Source organism: Aegilops tauschii, chromosome 7 (genome assembly GCF_002575655.3).
Source record: "Aegilops tauschii subsp. strangulata cultivar AL8/78 chromosome 7, Aet v6.0, whole genome shotgun sequence".
NCBI lineage: Eukaryota > Viridiplantae > Streptophyta > Magnoliopsida > Poales > Poaceae > Aegilops > Aegilops tauschii.
The window spans coordinates 212,230,692-212,243,289 of NC_053041.3; the positions used below are offsets into that span (position 1 = coordinate 212,230,692).

Here is a 12,598-nt window from a genome sequence, read left to right on the forward strand (position 1 = left end):
AACCGCATAACAACATACGTTGTTCCCTTTGTCATCGGTATGTTACTTGCCCGAGATTCGATCGTCGGTATCATCATACCTAGTCCAATCTCATTTCCGGCAAGTCTCTTTACTCGTTCCGTAATGCATCATCCCGTAACTAAATCATTAGTCACATTGCTTGCAAGGTTTATAATGATGTGCATTACCGAGAGGCCCCAGAGAAACCTCTCCGATACACGGGGTGACAAATCCTAATCTCGATCTATGCCAACTCAACAAACACCTTCGGAGACACCTGTAGAGCATATTTATAATCACCCAGTTACGTTGTGACGTTAGATAGCACACAAGGTGTCCTCCAGTATTCGGGAGTTGCATAATCTCATAGTGAGAGGAACATCTATAAGTCATGAAGAAGGCAATAGCAATATAACTAAATGATCATTATGCTAAGCTAACGGATGGGTCTTAATGATGTGATCCCGTTCATCCAATGACAACACATGTCTATGGTTATGAAACTTAACCATATTTGTTTAACGAGCTAGTCAAGTAGAGGCATACTAGGGACATTCTGCTTGTATATGTATTCACACATGTACTAAGTTTCCGGTTAATACAATTCTAGCATGAATAATAAAAATTTATCATGATATAAGAAAATATAAATAACAACTTTATTATTGTCTCTAGGGCACTTTCGCCAAAAATGTACATTTGTTGGTAAAAAATCTTTCGCTGATGAAATAAAACACGCCATGTATTTTGGAAATAGAGCCTTCGACGAGGGGTAACCTGGAAAACAAGCACGCGCACTTCCCTTTCCTCCCTCCTAACGTCCGCCCACACCTCCCCCTCTGCCCGCCTCGCCATCGCTCAACCGCCGACGAGATCGCCCAAGACAAATCCCCCAGATCCGCGGCGGGCCGGCGAGCCCGGGAGCCTAGTTTTGATGCGATTGCGCTAAGCTCGCGCTCCTGCCCCGCCCGCGCGCCATGGCGCACAGCGACCTCGAGCCACTGCGCTCTGGCGCCGCCGCGCTGCCGTCCTCCTCCGACCCCGACTCGCCGACGACCCCGCGAAGGAACCGCGTGCGCGAGCTGCTGCGGAACCTGGACCGCCGGCTCTCGAGCAGGGGGCGCCATAACCACGTCGACAGCGGCCCGGCGTCCCCTACGGCGGCGGGAGAGGCGGGGGCGCCCAGGAGGGAGGAGGAGAGTGACGAGCTCGGCGACGGCGCGCCGCCCGAGTGGGCGCTGCTGCTCGTCGGGTGCCTCCTCGGGCTCGCTACCGGCATCTGCGTCGCCGCGTTTAACCGCGGGGTAAGTAAGAGATCTGCGTGCAGGAAAAATGCGTTATTTATCAGTTCTTCCAAACGGTTTCTTGTGGGGGAAATAGTATTCTGCCGAGATCTCTATGCCTGGCAAGTACAGGGTCTATGAAATTTACTTTTATCTTTCTAAGGTGACTGTTTTTGTGAGTCTGTTGCCATGAGATAGATGTGTTGGGGATTTCCAGACACTCTGGACTATGAATGCGGGTATACATTTACATGCATTGTAGTACTCCCTCTGTAAACTAATATAAGATCTTTTAGATCACTACTACTAGTGATCTAAAAGATATTATATTAGTTTACAGAGGGAGTAGTTCTGTAGCACACTCCTGTATGAGGCAACACAGAGATGTGGAAGAAACTTATAGTCTCATCTGAGGCGAAGGTGATTGTTCATGTGAACATGTGTAGTTTGGTTGTCTTCACATGGAATATGATGCTACAGAGAATTGCTGATAGCTGGTCCAGTTATGGTCTCTTCTAGTTAGAGCATTCGTGTTAGTGTATGCCTTGTGATGCTATGGGGGTCAGCAAGGGCCAAGGAGTTTTATGTGCAGTATGTTAACCTGATGATCATTTGCCGGTTTGATGAGGTTTTGTGCTATTTAATGTCTTCTTGCTGCTGATTCCGGTTTGATGAGGTTTTGTTCTGATTGTGTGCTTTGGTGAGCTTTGAGTGGGGGTTGTGGTACATTGGGAGTAGTATTATTGTGTTATTTCAGGTCTCGGATAGAGACTAAGGCCATCTCTGTGTTAAGACACTTCTATGTTCTTGCACTGTAATTGTTGAGTCATGTGCAGGGTGAGATCCAAATCCTTGTGTAGTTGCATGTTTGGTGTTTGTCTGTGTTTTTAACTTATTAAGCCTTGCTTAGGAAGATCATAGTCATTAAGCAGGAGCTATTCAATCAGATTTAGTTTATTGTTTGAACTAAAAGGTTCTTTTGTAGTCTTTCCCTTTCACCTGTTTGAAAAACACCTGCCTTGCCCTTTTCAGGTGCATGTCATACATGAATGGGCATGGGCAGGCACACCCACCGAGGGTGCTGCTTGGCTTCGCCTGCAGAGGCTTGCTGATACTTGGCATAGGATATTGTTAATTCCAGTGACTGGTGGAGTTGTTGTTGGTATGATGCATGGATTGCTGGAGATATTTGAGCAGATAAGGCTATCGATGTCATCTCAAAGGGAAGGTATCGATTTCATGAGTGCGATTTTTCCTGCAATCAAGGCCATCCAAGCTGCAATTACTTTAGGGACGGGATGTTCATTGGGTCCTGAAGGGCCTAGTGTTGATATTGGTAAGTCTTGTGCAATTGGGTGCGCTGAAATGATGGAGAACAACAGGGAACGAAGGATTGCTCTTATTGCAGCCGGATCAGCTGCTGGAATTGCTTCAGGTATACCTAAGGAACTATATCTGTTCAAATTGTTCACATGCATAAGATAGAATTAAATAACAATGAAATCCTGCTAAGATGCTAGGCAGAAGTTAAAGAAGAAAGGACGATGAAATAATTAGACAAGCAAGAAGGACCACAAATCATATTTAGGAACATTATAGATCTTTGCGGGAGTGAAGAGCAGATTCATATTCTTTTATGTTACCAGCTCCTTAGTCCCATACTCATGTTGTTGAGTTTATTTCCTATATTCCTCCCCTGACACTTGTGTTACTATATGTTCAGGTTTTAATGCTGCAGTTGCTGGATGTTTTTTTGCTATTGAAACAGTACTGAGGCCACTCCGAGCAGAGAACTCACCACCCTTTACAACTGCTATGATTATTTTGGCATCAGTTATATCTTCAACTGTGTCCAATGTTTTGTTAGGGGAGAAGGCAGCTTTTATTGTCCCGACGTATGAACTAAAATCTGCCGCTGGTATTTTATCTAATTCCGATCAAATTTGGTATTACAGAAAGGTAGTTTTTGTTTAATTAGTAGATATGTATTATGTGCTCTACTGTAGTAGGAAAATTAGGGTATTCTCATCTTGCACCTGGTTCTTTTTCTTGAACACCCATAAAAACGTGTGTTGTATCTTGCACCTGGTTTCTAGTTTTTATCTTTTGTTTTGGTTTTGCAAGAAATCAGTCTATTTGCTGCACTATGCATAAAAATGATGTTTTTGCTAGTTTTAGTCATTTTATTAATAGGGTAAATATCTATTTCCAAGCCTGTTTTCCAAATAGTAAGTCATTATAGCCTATTTTGCTTGCAAATATGACACCTTATGTTTTTTGGTTCTAGGCAAATTTATCATGAGAAAATTACCTTAGTATCAAGCAAACAAGTAAAAATTAGAAAAAATCATGCAATATGATGATAACATGTGGGGCTCGGGCCCACGTCGTAGTAACATGGTGAATAATATTTCCAACCTGCCAATCTTTTGTCTGACATTCTGACCAGTTGACTATGTACTTTGTTTTTAGTTCTCCAGCATTTTTGGCTACAATATCCCATCTTAGCATTCATCTTCCCCTTTTGAAACAAAGAAATTAAATTACGCTATGATGGATTAGTTATTAACTGATGAATTTATAATGCTTAATTCCTGATATAAAATCCCAGAACTGTAGGTGGCTTGTGTAGGAGAGAAAACAATAGTTGTAGCACCTTCTGTAGTCTCCTCGGTCTACCAGCTATGCAATTATAATGCACAGCTAGCAGCATGATCCATTCCTTGTAAAATTTACATTCATTTTTAGCACTTGTTGCTGTGATTCTTTTTCATCTGGCAGTTAGACATTTATTAACTCACAATTCTGATGTTTCACAATGTGTATTTATTATTGTTTAAAATTTCAGTTGTCTAAGTATGCAACTCACTAAAGTTATATTCTGCAGAGCTTCCACTCTATCTTATTCTAGGCATGCTTTGTGGGGTAGTGAGTGTGGTATTCAGGCAACTGGTTGTTTGGTTCACAAAGACTTTCGACTTGATAAGGAAAAAATTTGGTCTCCCTGCTGTAGTATGTCCGGCTTTAGGTGGTCTTGGAGCAGGTTTAATAGCTCTAAGATACCCTGGAATACTGTATTGGGGTTTCACCAATGTAGATGAAATTCTACATACCGGAAAAAGTGCTTCAGCTCCTGGGATTTGGCTATTAGCTCAGTTGGCTGCTGCAAAAGTTGTTGCGACTGCACTATGCAAAGGTTCTGGTCTTGTTGGTGGCCTATATGCCCCAAGCTTGATGATTGGTGCTGCTGTTGGTGCTGTTTTTGGGGGCTCAGCGGCAGAATTAATAAACTCTGCCATTCCGGGTAACACTGCTGTTGCACACCCTCAAGCTTATGCACTTGTAAGTTTTGTTTTTGAGCTAGGCGGGTAGTTTAAAGTTTGATATGGCCAAAAGTAATACTACCTTCTACTTAATTCAGGTGGGAATGGCTGCTACCCTAGCCTCAGTTTGTTCAGTTCCATTGACATCTGTACTACTACTCTTTGAACTGACAAAAGATTACAGAATTCTACTTCCTCTGATGGTAATGTCCATCCTATGCATTTGTTATTTTGCTGTAAAAGCATGTCATTTAACATACTAAATATACCAAGTTTAAGCTTACACTTGTTTTCGATTAACAGGGAGCTGTTGGTTTAGCAATATGGGTCCCATCGGTTGTAAGTCACTCCATCAACAAAGAGATGTTTGAGGCTACATCCCCTCGCCATGGTTATGCGTCACTATTACCCCCTGCTGATAGGAGTGAGACAGATGGGAGACGACCAGATGGAGATGATGTTGAACTAGCAATTCTAGAAGATGATCTATATCACTATGGTAGTAACAGTGAGGAGATGCTTCTCGATGAGTTGAAGGTCTAACAGTTCATGTTCCAGTTTTTTTTTTTTTCATTTGAGTAAATATGCTAAACTGTGCTGGCTATTTCAAACCTTTCTAACAAGAACTCTTCCAGGTATCTCGAGCAATGTCAAAGCATTTTATCAAGGTTACATCTACAGCCACTATCAAGGAGGCAACACTGCTTATGCACGATAAGCAGCAAGGTTGTGTTCTTGTTGTAGACAATGAAGATTTTCTTGAAGGGATTGTTACAGTTGGTGACATTCGTCGCAGAGGATTTGAATCAAGTGAAGATGCTAATGGTACTGGGGAAAATTCATCTGATCTGGATGTATGTAACCTCAAAAATCTACAGTTAAACTTACCATCTGATTGTCATTTTCTGTAAAACAACACACATATTTACTCGAAGGGTCTTTTCAGGTGAATTCTGCTCTTGTTACATCGTGCCTCACACGAGGGTTTCAGTACCATGGCAATGAAAGAGGGCTTGTGACCTGCTTTCCCGACACAGATCTGAGCACGGCTAAGGTGCTCATGGAAGTCAAAGGTATCAAGCAACTTCCAGTGGTCAAAAGGGGGGCTGGTCGTAGGAATGATGGGCGGCGTAAAGTTCTCGGGCTTCTTCATTACGAGTCAATAGGACGATGCTTAAGGTGATCCTTGTTAAGACTTATACTTTTTATTCAATTAGGTGGACTATTTCTGTGACAATGATAATTCATCTAGAGTTTATCTAGAGTTTAAAGATAAATCTATTGACCCTGGTGTAACTTTGAATTTTGAACTGACAAACTCTTACATGACAATTGTTTTTCTTTTAGACTCTTAATCAAAACTACTTTGCTTGGACAAGGAAAGAATGCACTGTACCCACTTATATCCTCTCACTGTCTAACAAACGACATCTAAAAGCACAACTGACCTTATTTTCCTACCAAGCTACCGGAATAGTTATAGTCAATCTATTGGTTTCCTTGGCTTTGACCCGCAAGCTCAATGCAGTTATCGTATTTTGGCTTCCTGCTTGGGGTGCACATATCACAGTGCACAAAGCTTCTTCTGAGCAAACTAGTATTTGGCCCGTTGGCCATCCGTTAAATTGCATTGATGGACATTAGACAGATAGCAAGTAACTTGTTGACAGTCATATCTTACAATATAATGGCGGTTATTTTTCTTGTAACTGAAGCAGAGGTGGACTGTGAGTCTGTTACATTGATTGAAACTGAGTCCCTGCAAGGGGGAGAGGACTGGTCTACGAGAACTCTTGTACTTTCTTCCTGCCATACGAAAGCACTCTTGACACGAATGTTTGAACAATGCTTGTGCAGGGAGGAGCTGGAGCGGTGGAAGGCGATTTATCAGAGAGAATTCCCAGCAGCCAGCAGTTAGCTGGCAGTGAGCATGGAGGCACCGAACATGCAGAGCTGAAGTTTTGGTTGTAATTTTTAGTGAAGAAAATACCAAATACATAAATCGACGTTTCAACAAACTAGGGAGTTAGGGTTAACTTGAACACCTCAGTTAAAAGAGTCCTTCACCAAATGTAAGTTGTTTTGGAGCTTGCCAGGATACACATTTCGTATGGATTACAGATTATAAGAGGTGATGGTGTGGTTTTCAGCTTTGATGTTTCTGGGTTCTGACATGATAATATAGTGGGAACATATTGCTTGGCCTTTTGCAACTCAATCCAAAAACAAATGTAAGTTGGTTATTGTGGAAATTGTTAGTACTTCGTGTCGTATCTTATGTTGTGCAATGATGATTTGCTGTAAATAGGTGTGCTGTTGCGCCATAATAAAATGTGTAAACCAGAATAACTCGGGATCTGAACTGCAGTGAGTTAAAACTGTCAGATTAGGTAAATAAAAAACATGTAAAGTTTTACAGGATCTGACTTAAGTTGATTCAATGTTAGCTTGAAACCTGAATATTTCAGCAACAAAGGCAATGCCCTCTCCCAGAAACCATATGGCAAGTTTGTTTAGCTACCTCAGATCTTAATCCATTTTTCCTGCTTAAAATCAGCTGAATTCTCTGTGTTCCCTTTTTCTGTAAGATAGTCCTCTGTAACCATGAAATGAAACTGGAAAAAAGGTCACATGGAAGAACAAGGGTACATCACCAAAATTGTTTTTCACATACAAAAGCATAACATACTGCATGTCTCATCTTACAAGAGACCTGAATATTTACATGTTAGGACCCTGAGACAACCTGCTCATCAGCTGCTGGTAAGCTGCCGGACCAGTTCCACTCTGATCTGCTGGCCGTGCCGCCGGATTCCCCTTCACCTCCCTTGCCTGCAGCACAAGCCTTGGGTTTCCCTGCATCGCCGATGGATGATGGCCTGCCATCTGCGCCGGCACCGGAACAAGCGCCAGGCCATGGGGGAGCACTCCGAAGGGGAAGCCACCTGCTACACCGAGCTGCGCAAGTGAGCCATAAGCGGCAGCGCCACTGTACTGAGGGATGATACCTCCTTGTGCTGGTCCTGACCTCCAGTGGAGGCCATCAGCTTGTGGGGGTGGCGCAACATCACCATGACCTGAGCTTGGGCAGCCATTTTTTCTGTCAGCTGGAACCTCATGGGTGTGCTTGCCCTCGTACGTTGTGATGACCGATTTCAGGTCATTCGACGCCCTCTCGACGTGCTTGCGCACCGGGCAGCTCGGGTGCGTGCATTTGTAGTAGCTCCTGCACACATACGGAGCAAAAGGGTGGGTGTTTCTTCTTCGGCGGCCAAGTGTTTCTGAAGCTAACAATCTATTACGTCCGTCCCAAAATTCTTGTCTTAGATTTGTCTAGATACGAAATACTACTTTGTGTCCTACCAAGGGAATGAAAGAAATCGCAGAGAAGTGACCTTGGATTTGGGTTGCCTTTGACAACTTTCTGCCCGTACTTGCGCCAGCGGTAACCGTCGTCAAGCACGTCGACCTCGCTTGTGGTCTGCACGATGACGCGGGCCTCTCGGACAGCTCTCGACGCCAGAGCCCCTATGTCTATAGTACCGATGGCGGTGGCTGGAGTGACATAATCCATCATCCTGAAATGAGATTCGAAAGAACCGAATGATGTAGCTGCCAACATCGATTTATTGGAACTACAGCAGGCTTGTGTTAGGGAATTAGTGAAGAAGTCCAACTAACCTTCTCTTCGACTCAGTCACATCTTTGTCCCTGTCAATGCCCGAAGATACAGTACCATGTGCTTCCCTGTTATTGTCCTCACCGGAGAGTGTCGGCGGCGAGACATCAATAGCTTCTCGGGTAGCTGATCTGTCTGCAAATGCTTCTCTGCTAAGAGAAGCAGACAAGTTTGTCGCAGGAACTTCACCGTGCGCATGTTGGAAGTGGTCATCCGGAGCATTCTCTGCACCATCGGCTTGCAGATCGTTGGAGTGTGAGAAGGGGACACCTGGCCGCCTGTCGGGAGGCGGTAAAGGGTGATTGTGAGAACCTTTGTAGACTATCTCCGTTATGTCGCCATCTTGACAACGCTCCACCTTTTTCTTCACAGGGCAATTTTGGTGACTGCATTTGTAGTAGCTCGTTGGATGGTCACTATTCTTCACTTGCTTCTTCCCGTATTTCCTCCAATTATACCCATCCTCAGCACGAACAATGACCGTCGCTGGACAATCTTCTCCATTTCTGTTTGCCTTGCTATCTTCTTGTTCGTTATCGGGGATACGGTGATTGTTCTCGCTTGCTGAGGGCTGGTTTTGATGAGTAACACTGGGATCCTGAACAGTAAAATCTTTTTCAGGTCAATGCATAATTCAACAGAGGATTTGACTTTGCTTGCAATTTTGCAAGAACGAGAAAACTGGCATTGCCGGATATAGTGACAGGAACTAGGCGATAAGACAGTAGTAACCTTGGAGCAAATTACCTTATCGACAATTGAAAAAGTTGGTTTAGACCTCAAAATTTGCTGGAAGGAGATTGTATGATCATCATGTGATAGCTCTTGAGCCTTCTTATGGACCGATTGTATTGTTGTTTTAGCATTAGTACGCATCAGAAATGGCAATTTACCAGTCGTAGGAGAAGGTTGTGCCTGCATAAATGATAACCATTTACAAAAGTTTGAGACCGTAAACATTATACTGGGAGAATAATATCCAAAAGCAATAATAATCAACAATTCAAAGAAAATGCAGATTGTCCAATGCAAATCAAAATCAAGCTATACTAGTCAGAGAATAGTTTGATCATGTACTGATAAAAATGCTCCCATTGGTGATCATTGCACATAAACTGTCATTGACTGAGGCAGGGAAAGTAACATACGATTGCGTTGGGAAGAAAAACCGGAGACTCAAGAAGTTCCCTTGGACTCACGCCGGGTGGAATTATGATAGGAGACCGAATCGACGCGGAAAAACCAACACGGGAAGTGTCAATCTTGAGTGCACAGAAACCGTTCCTTTCTGCTGGACTGCCACTATCTGGGCTTGATTTCTCATTAGCATCAAACAGGTTTGGTTCCAAATGGAGAGAGGTTTTTGTAACTTGAGAACTTTCTCCCGGGCTCGAACCGACAGAAGCTTTGCTCCTCTCCATTCCATCGTGAGGTTTGTTGCTGCCACTGTCACTGGAAACATCGGAGAAGGGACCGGAGCTGAAATCATCGTTGAACAGGCTCAACATGAGTGTTCTTGGGCTGGGTGTGGAGAGCATCCAATCCTCCATCACTGCTCCACGCCTGTTGCTGGCCCCAGCCATTGAGCTAACAACTGTAGTTTAGAGGCTTAGACTGAAACAGGGAAAGAAAAATACATCATTCACAGCTGAGACAAATGAATATTTCTGGTAATAAAATGAAGAGCAGAAGGAGCAGTTTCTGTAGAAACTCCATCGTTGCAATCTATGCTAAGATGCTTGGATACATTAAACTACATACATGTGCAAATTCCTACGGGCCCAGTTAAAACACAACATGGAGCTTAAGCCCAGAAGTCCATTTTAAACATTGAACTATTATTCATATTAAATTCCGGACTTTCGAAACCTCCATTCAAAATGAATAATAGACCAGTTTTAAAATTCGGTTTCGTGTTTTGGGCATTTAAAAATATGAGCAAAAAAACATGGATGTTGGGGATGCTATGAAATGACAACATACAAAAATTCATCAAACAAGTATGGCTATTTATGTCATGTTAAGAAAATGCGTGAGAAATTCATTTGTCTTTTGTGTTTCCTGTATGGAACAGAAATGATCAAATTGGACAGTAAAATCAAAAGAAATAAAAAAAATCTGAAACTTTGTGGCATTGATTATGAACAAATGTTTTAGGTGCTTGCAAAGTTTGGTGGCCAAATAACGTCAAATGATCTCCATACAAACGGAATACAAATTCTGCTCAAACAGCGCACATACATTTGAGCACAAATATATATATTTTTGTACAGAGCTCCTCTGATGTCATTTGGCCACCAAATTTTGCAAGCACCTAAAACATTTGGTCATAATCAAAGCTAGAAAGTTTCAGAATTTTTTTGTTTTGCTATGTTTCCGTTTGTGGGTGTAGCGTGGGTGCACCCACCTGGGGTATAGTCCAATTTCTTTATGAAATGGTGCAGATTACGAATTCCTAGTAATCCCTACAAATAATTTTGTTTTCACGCATTTCCGAAAGGCCGGATGCACAAGACCACTTTTCAGAACTGGTATATGGTGCAGTTTTAGAAGTCCGGGGTTAATATAAACTGTTTCATCGTATTGAGCTCAAGTTGGACCAAGCACATGGTTCAAAACAGACTTGTTTCACAATTTAAAATAAGTAGCAACCTTGCATACATGAGACGGTTGAGTGAATCTGCCCCAGGAAATTAATTACAGGACGAAATGTGGGAATCACACTTGCAACATCATCAATCTAATTCAGAGTAACAAAATAACTCTCAGAATCTCTAAAATTGATGCCAGCAATCAAAGAAAGAAAGAAAGAAAGAAGGCAAATAACTCACCTGAAGTGGGCTTGATTCCTTCTCCTCCCGGCGACCAAAAAAACCAAGAAAAGGGACGAGCCTACGAACAGAGGCAAGAATTTTTTCTGCAGAAAACAGCGGTGGGATCCTTGTGCAGCAAGACGAACAGGACCGAAGTGCGCAGGCGGCAGGCTCACTCACTGGCTGCTGCTCTGTGCCGTGTGTATTCTTCTGCAGAAAACAGCGGGAATGGATGGTTCTTGATTTTTTAAGGGCAGAGAGAGAGAGAGAGAGAGAGAGAGAGAGAGGAGAAGAGGAAGATGGCGGAGAGAAGTGTGGAGAAGATGTCGCGGGCGGTGATGGGCTCGAAAATTCATGTGCCCAGCGGCGGAGCTGCTGCTGTGTCGTCTTCGCCGCCCACTTTGCCCCCGTCTTTTGTGGAAACTGGAAACCGAGGGCTGCTTTGATTCGAAGGAGTATAAGATTTTCGAAGGATTAAAATCCTTAGTTTTTCTTCTTCTATATTGGTTCTTTGATTCGTCTACAGGAAGTTTTCTATAGAATTTTTTGTACTTTATTTCACAGAAAATTTAATATTCACTCAACTCGTCTTTTACAATCTCTTTGTTTTTCTCGTGTCATCAAACACTTCTTATTAATTCTATAAGATTTAAATGGGCATGCCACTCAAATCCTATATTTTTCCCATTTATACGTTTTTAACATCCTGTGAATCAAAGAGGTCGCAAACTGTTTTTTTTAGAGAAAAGGCATACGCCTGACTTTATAAATAAAGCCACCAGGCAGAGTCACATCACAGAACCAGACAATCAGAGAGTCAAGCAACAGCTAGCAAGTACGATTACATGGCACCCTAGCCAATCATGGCACGCAGGCCAGCACCGAAACCAAAAGGGCAGATACTAAGACGTCGTCCGAGAGAACCGCGGCAGGGAGGAAGTCGTCGACCGCATCCTAGATACCATATCGTCAAAAGCCTCAAGGTCCGCCTCCTTAGTCAATAATCTCCAATGCTGCAAGAAGACATTAGCTTTAAATAAGCAGCTCACAGGGTTAGCCGGGAAGACATGCTCAATAGTAAACTTGTTTCTAGTAGTCCACAACGCCCAACATATCGCAGCCCAACCAACCCAAAAGGCCCTTTTGGTCACCCCAGATAAAGTAGAAGCACAGCGACGCAGGTCCTCGAAGGACGAGGGGTTCCAATTAACATGAAGCCATTGTCGGATGCAACACCAAAGAAGTTTAGCCAAAGAGCAATGGAAGAAAATATGCTCGGTGTTTTCAATGGGCCCACAAAGCGCGCATCTATCAGAGCCCGGGCCATTCCTTTTCCGGATTTGATCAGCCGCAGGAAGCTTCCCACGGAAAGCTTGCCACATAAAGATTTTGATCTTAGGAGGAATACGGGCCTTCCAAATATTCTTAAATTTCGACGTGTGCGCACCGGAAATAAGCTTGGCGTAAGCAGTCTTAACCGAAAACCGACCAGAAGAGGCA

General features: G+C 43.1%; 2 protein-coding genes across 5 annotated transcripts; one reads left to right on the top strand and one right to left on the bottom strand.

Annotated features, from left to right (window-relative positions):
- Positions 1–758: 758 nt before the first annotated feature.
- LOC109756509 (chloride channel protein CLC-f) lies at positions 759–6,879 on the top strand. 3 transcript variants are annotated; one of them, XM_020315370.4, is made up of 9 exons: positions 759–1,304; positions 2,316–2,718; positions 3,007–3,201; positions 4,171–4,625; positions 4,705–4,809; positions 4,910–5,143; positions 5,242–5,460; positions 5,553–5,785; positions 6,464–6,879. In XM_020315370.4, the coding sequence occupies exons 1-9, from the start codon at positions 978–980 to the stop codon at positions 6,522–6,524; spliced, it is 2,232 nt and encodes a 743-aa protein (XP_020170959.1). In that variant the 5' UTR covers positions 759–977; the 3' UTR covers positions 6,525–6,879. The 3 variants fall into 3 exon arrangements, with proteins under 3 accessions (XP_020170959.1, XP_040251307.1, XP_040251306.1); XM_040395373.3 differs by having other exon boundaries at positions 787–1,304; positions 3,007–3,178; XM_040395372.2 differs by lacking the exons at positions 759–1,304; positions 2,316–2,718 and having other exon boundaries at positions 3,007–3,242.
- A 377-nt stretch (positions 6,880–7,256) lies between these two features.
- Positions 7,257–11,483, bottom strand: LOC109756519 (probable WRKY transcription factor 34). 2 transcript variants are annotated; one of them, XM_073505937.1, is made up of 7 exons: positions 11,117–11,222; positions 10,938–11,025; positions 9,434–9,899; positions 9,033–9,200; positions 8,288–8,883; positions 8,002–8,184; positions 7,257–7,832 (listed from the first exon to the last, which is right to left on the bottom strand). In XM_073505937.1, the coding sequence occupies exons 3-7, from the start codon at positions 9,866–9,868 to the stop codon at positions 7,328–7,330; spliced, it is 1,887 nt and encodes a 628-aa protein (XP_073362038.1). In that variant the 5' UTR covers positions 9,869–9,899; positions 10,938–11,025; positions 11,117–11,222; the 3' UTR covers positions 7,257–7,327. The 2 variants fall into 2 exon arrangements, with proteins under 2 accessions (XP_073362038.1, XP_073362037.1); XM_073505936.1 differs by lacking the exon at positions 10,938–11,025 and having other exon boundaries at positions 11,117–11,483.
- Between the last annotated feature and the right edge of the window lie 1,115 nt (positions 11,484–12,598).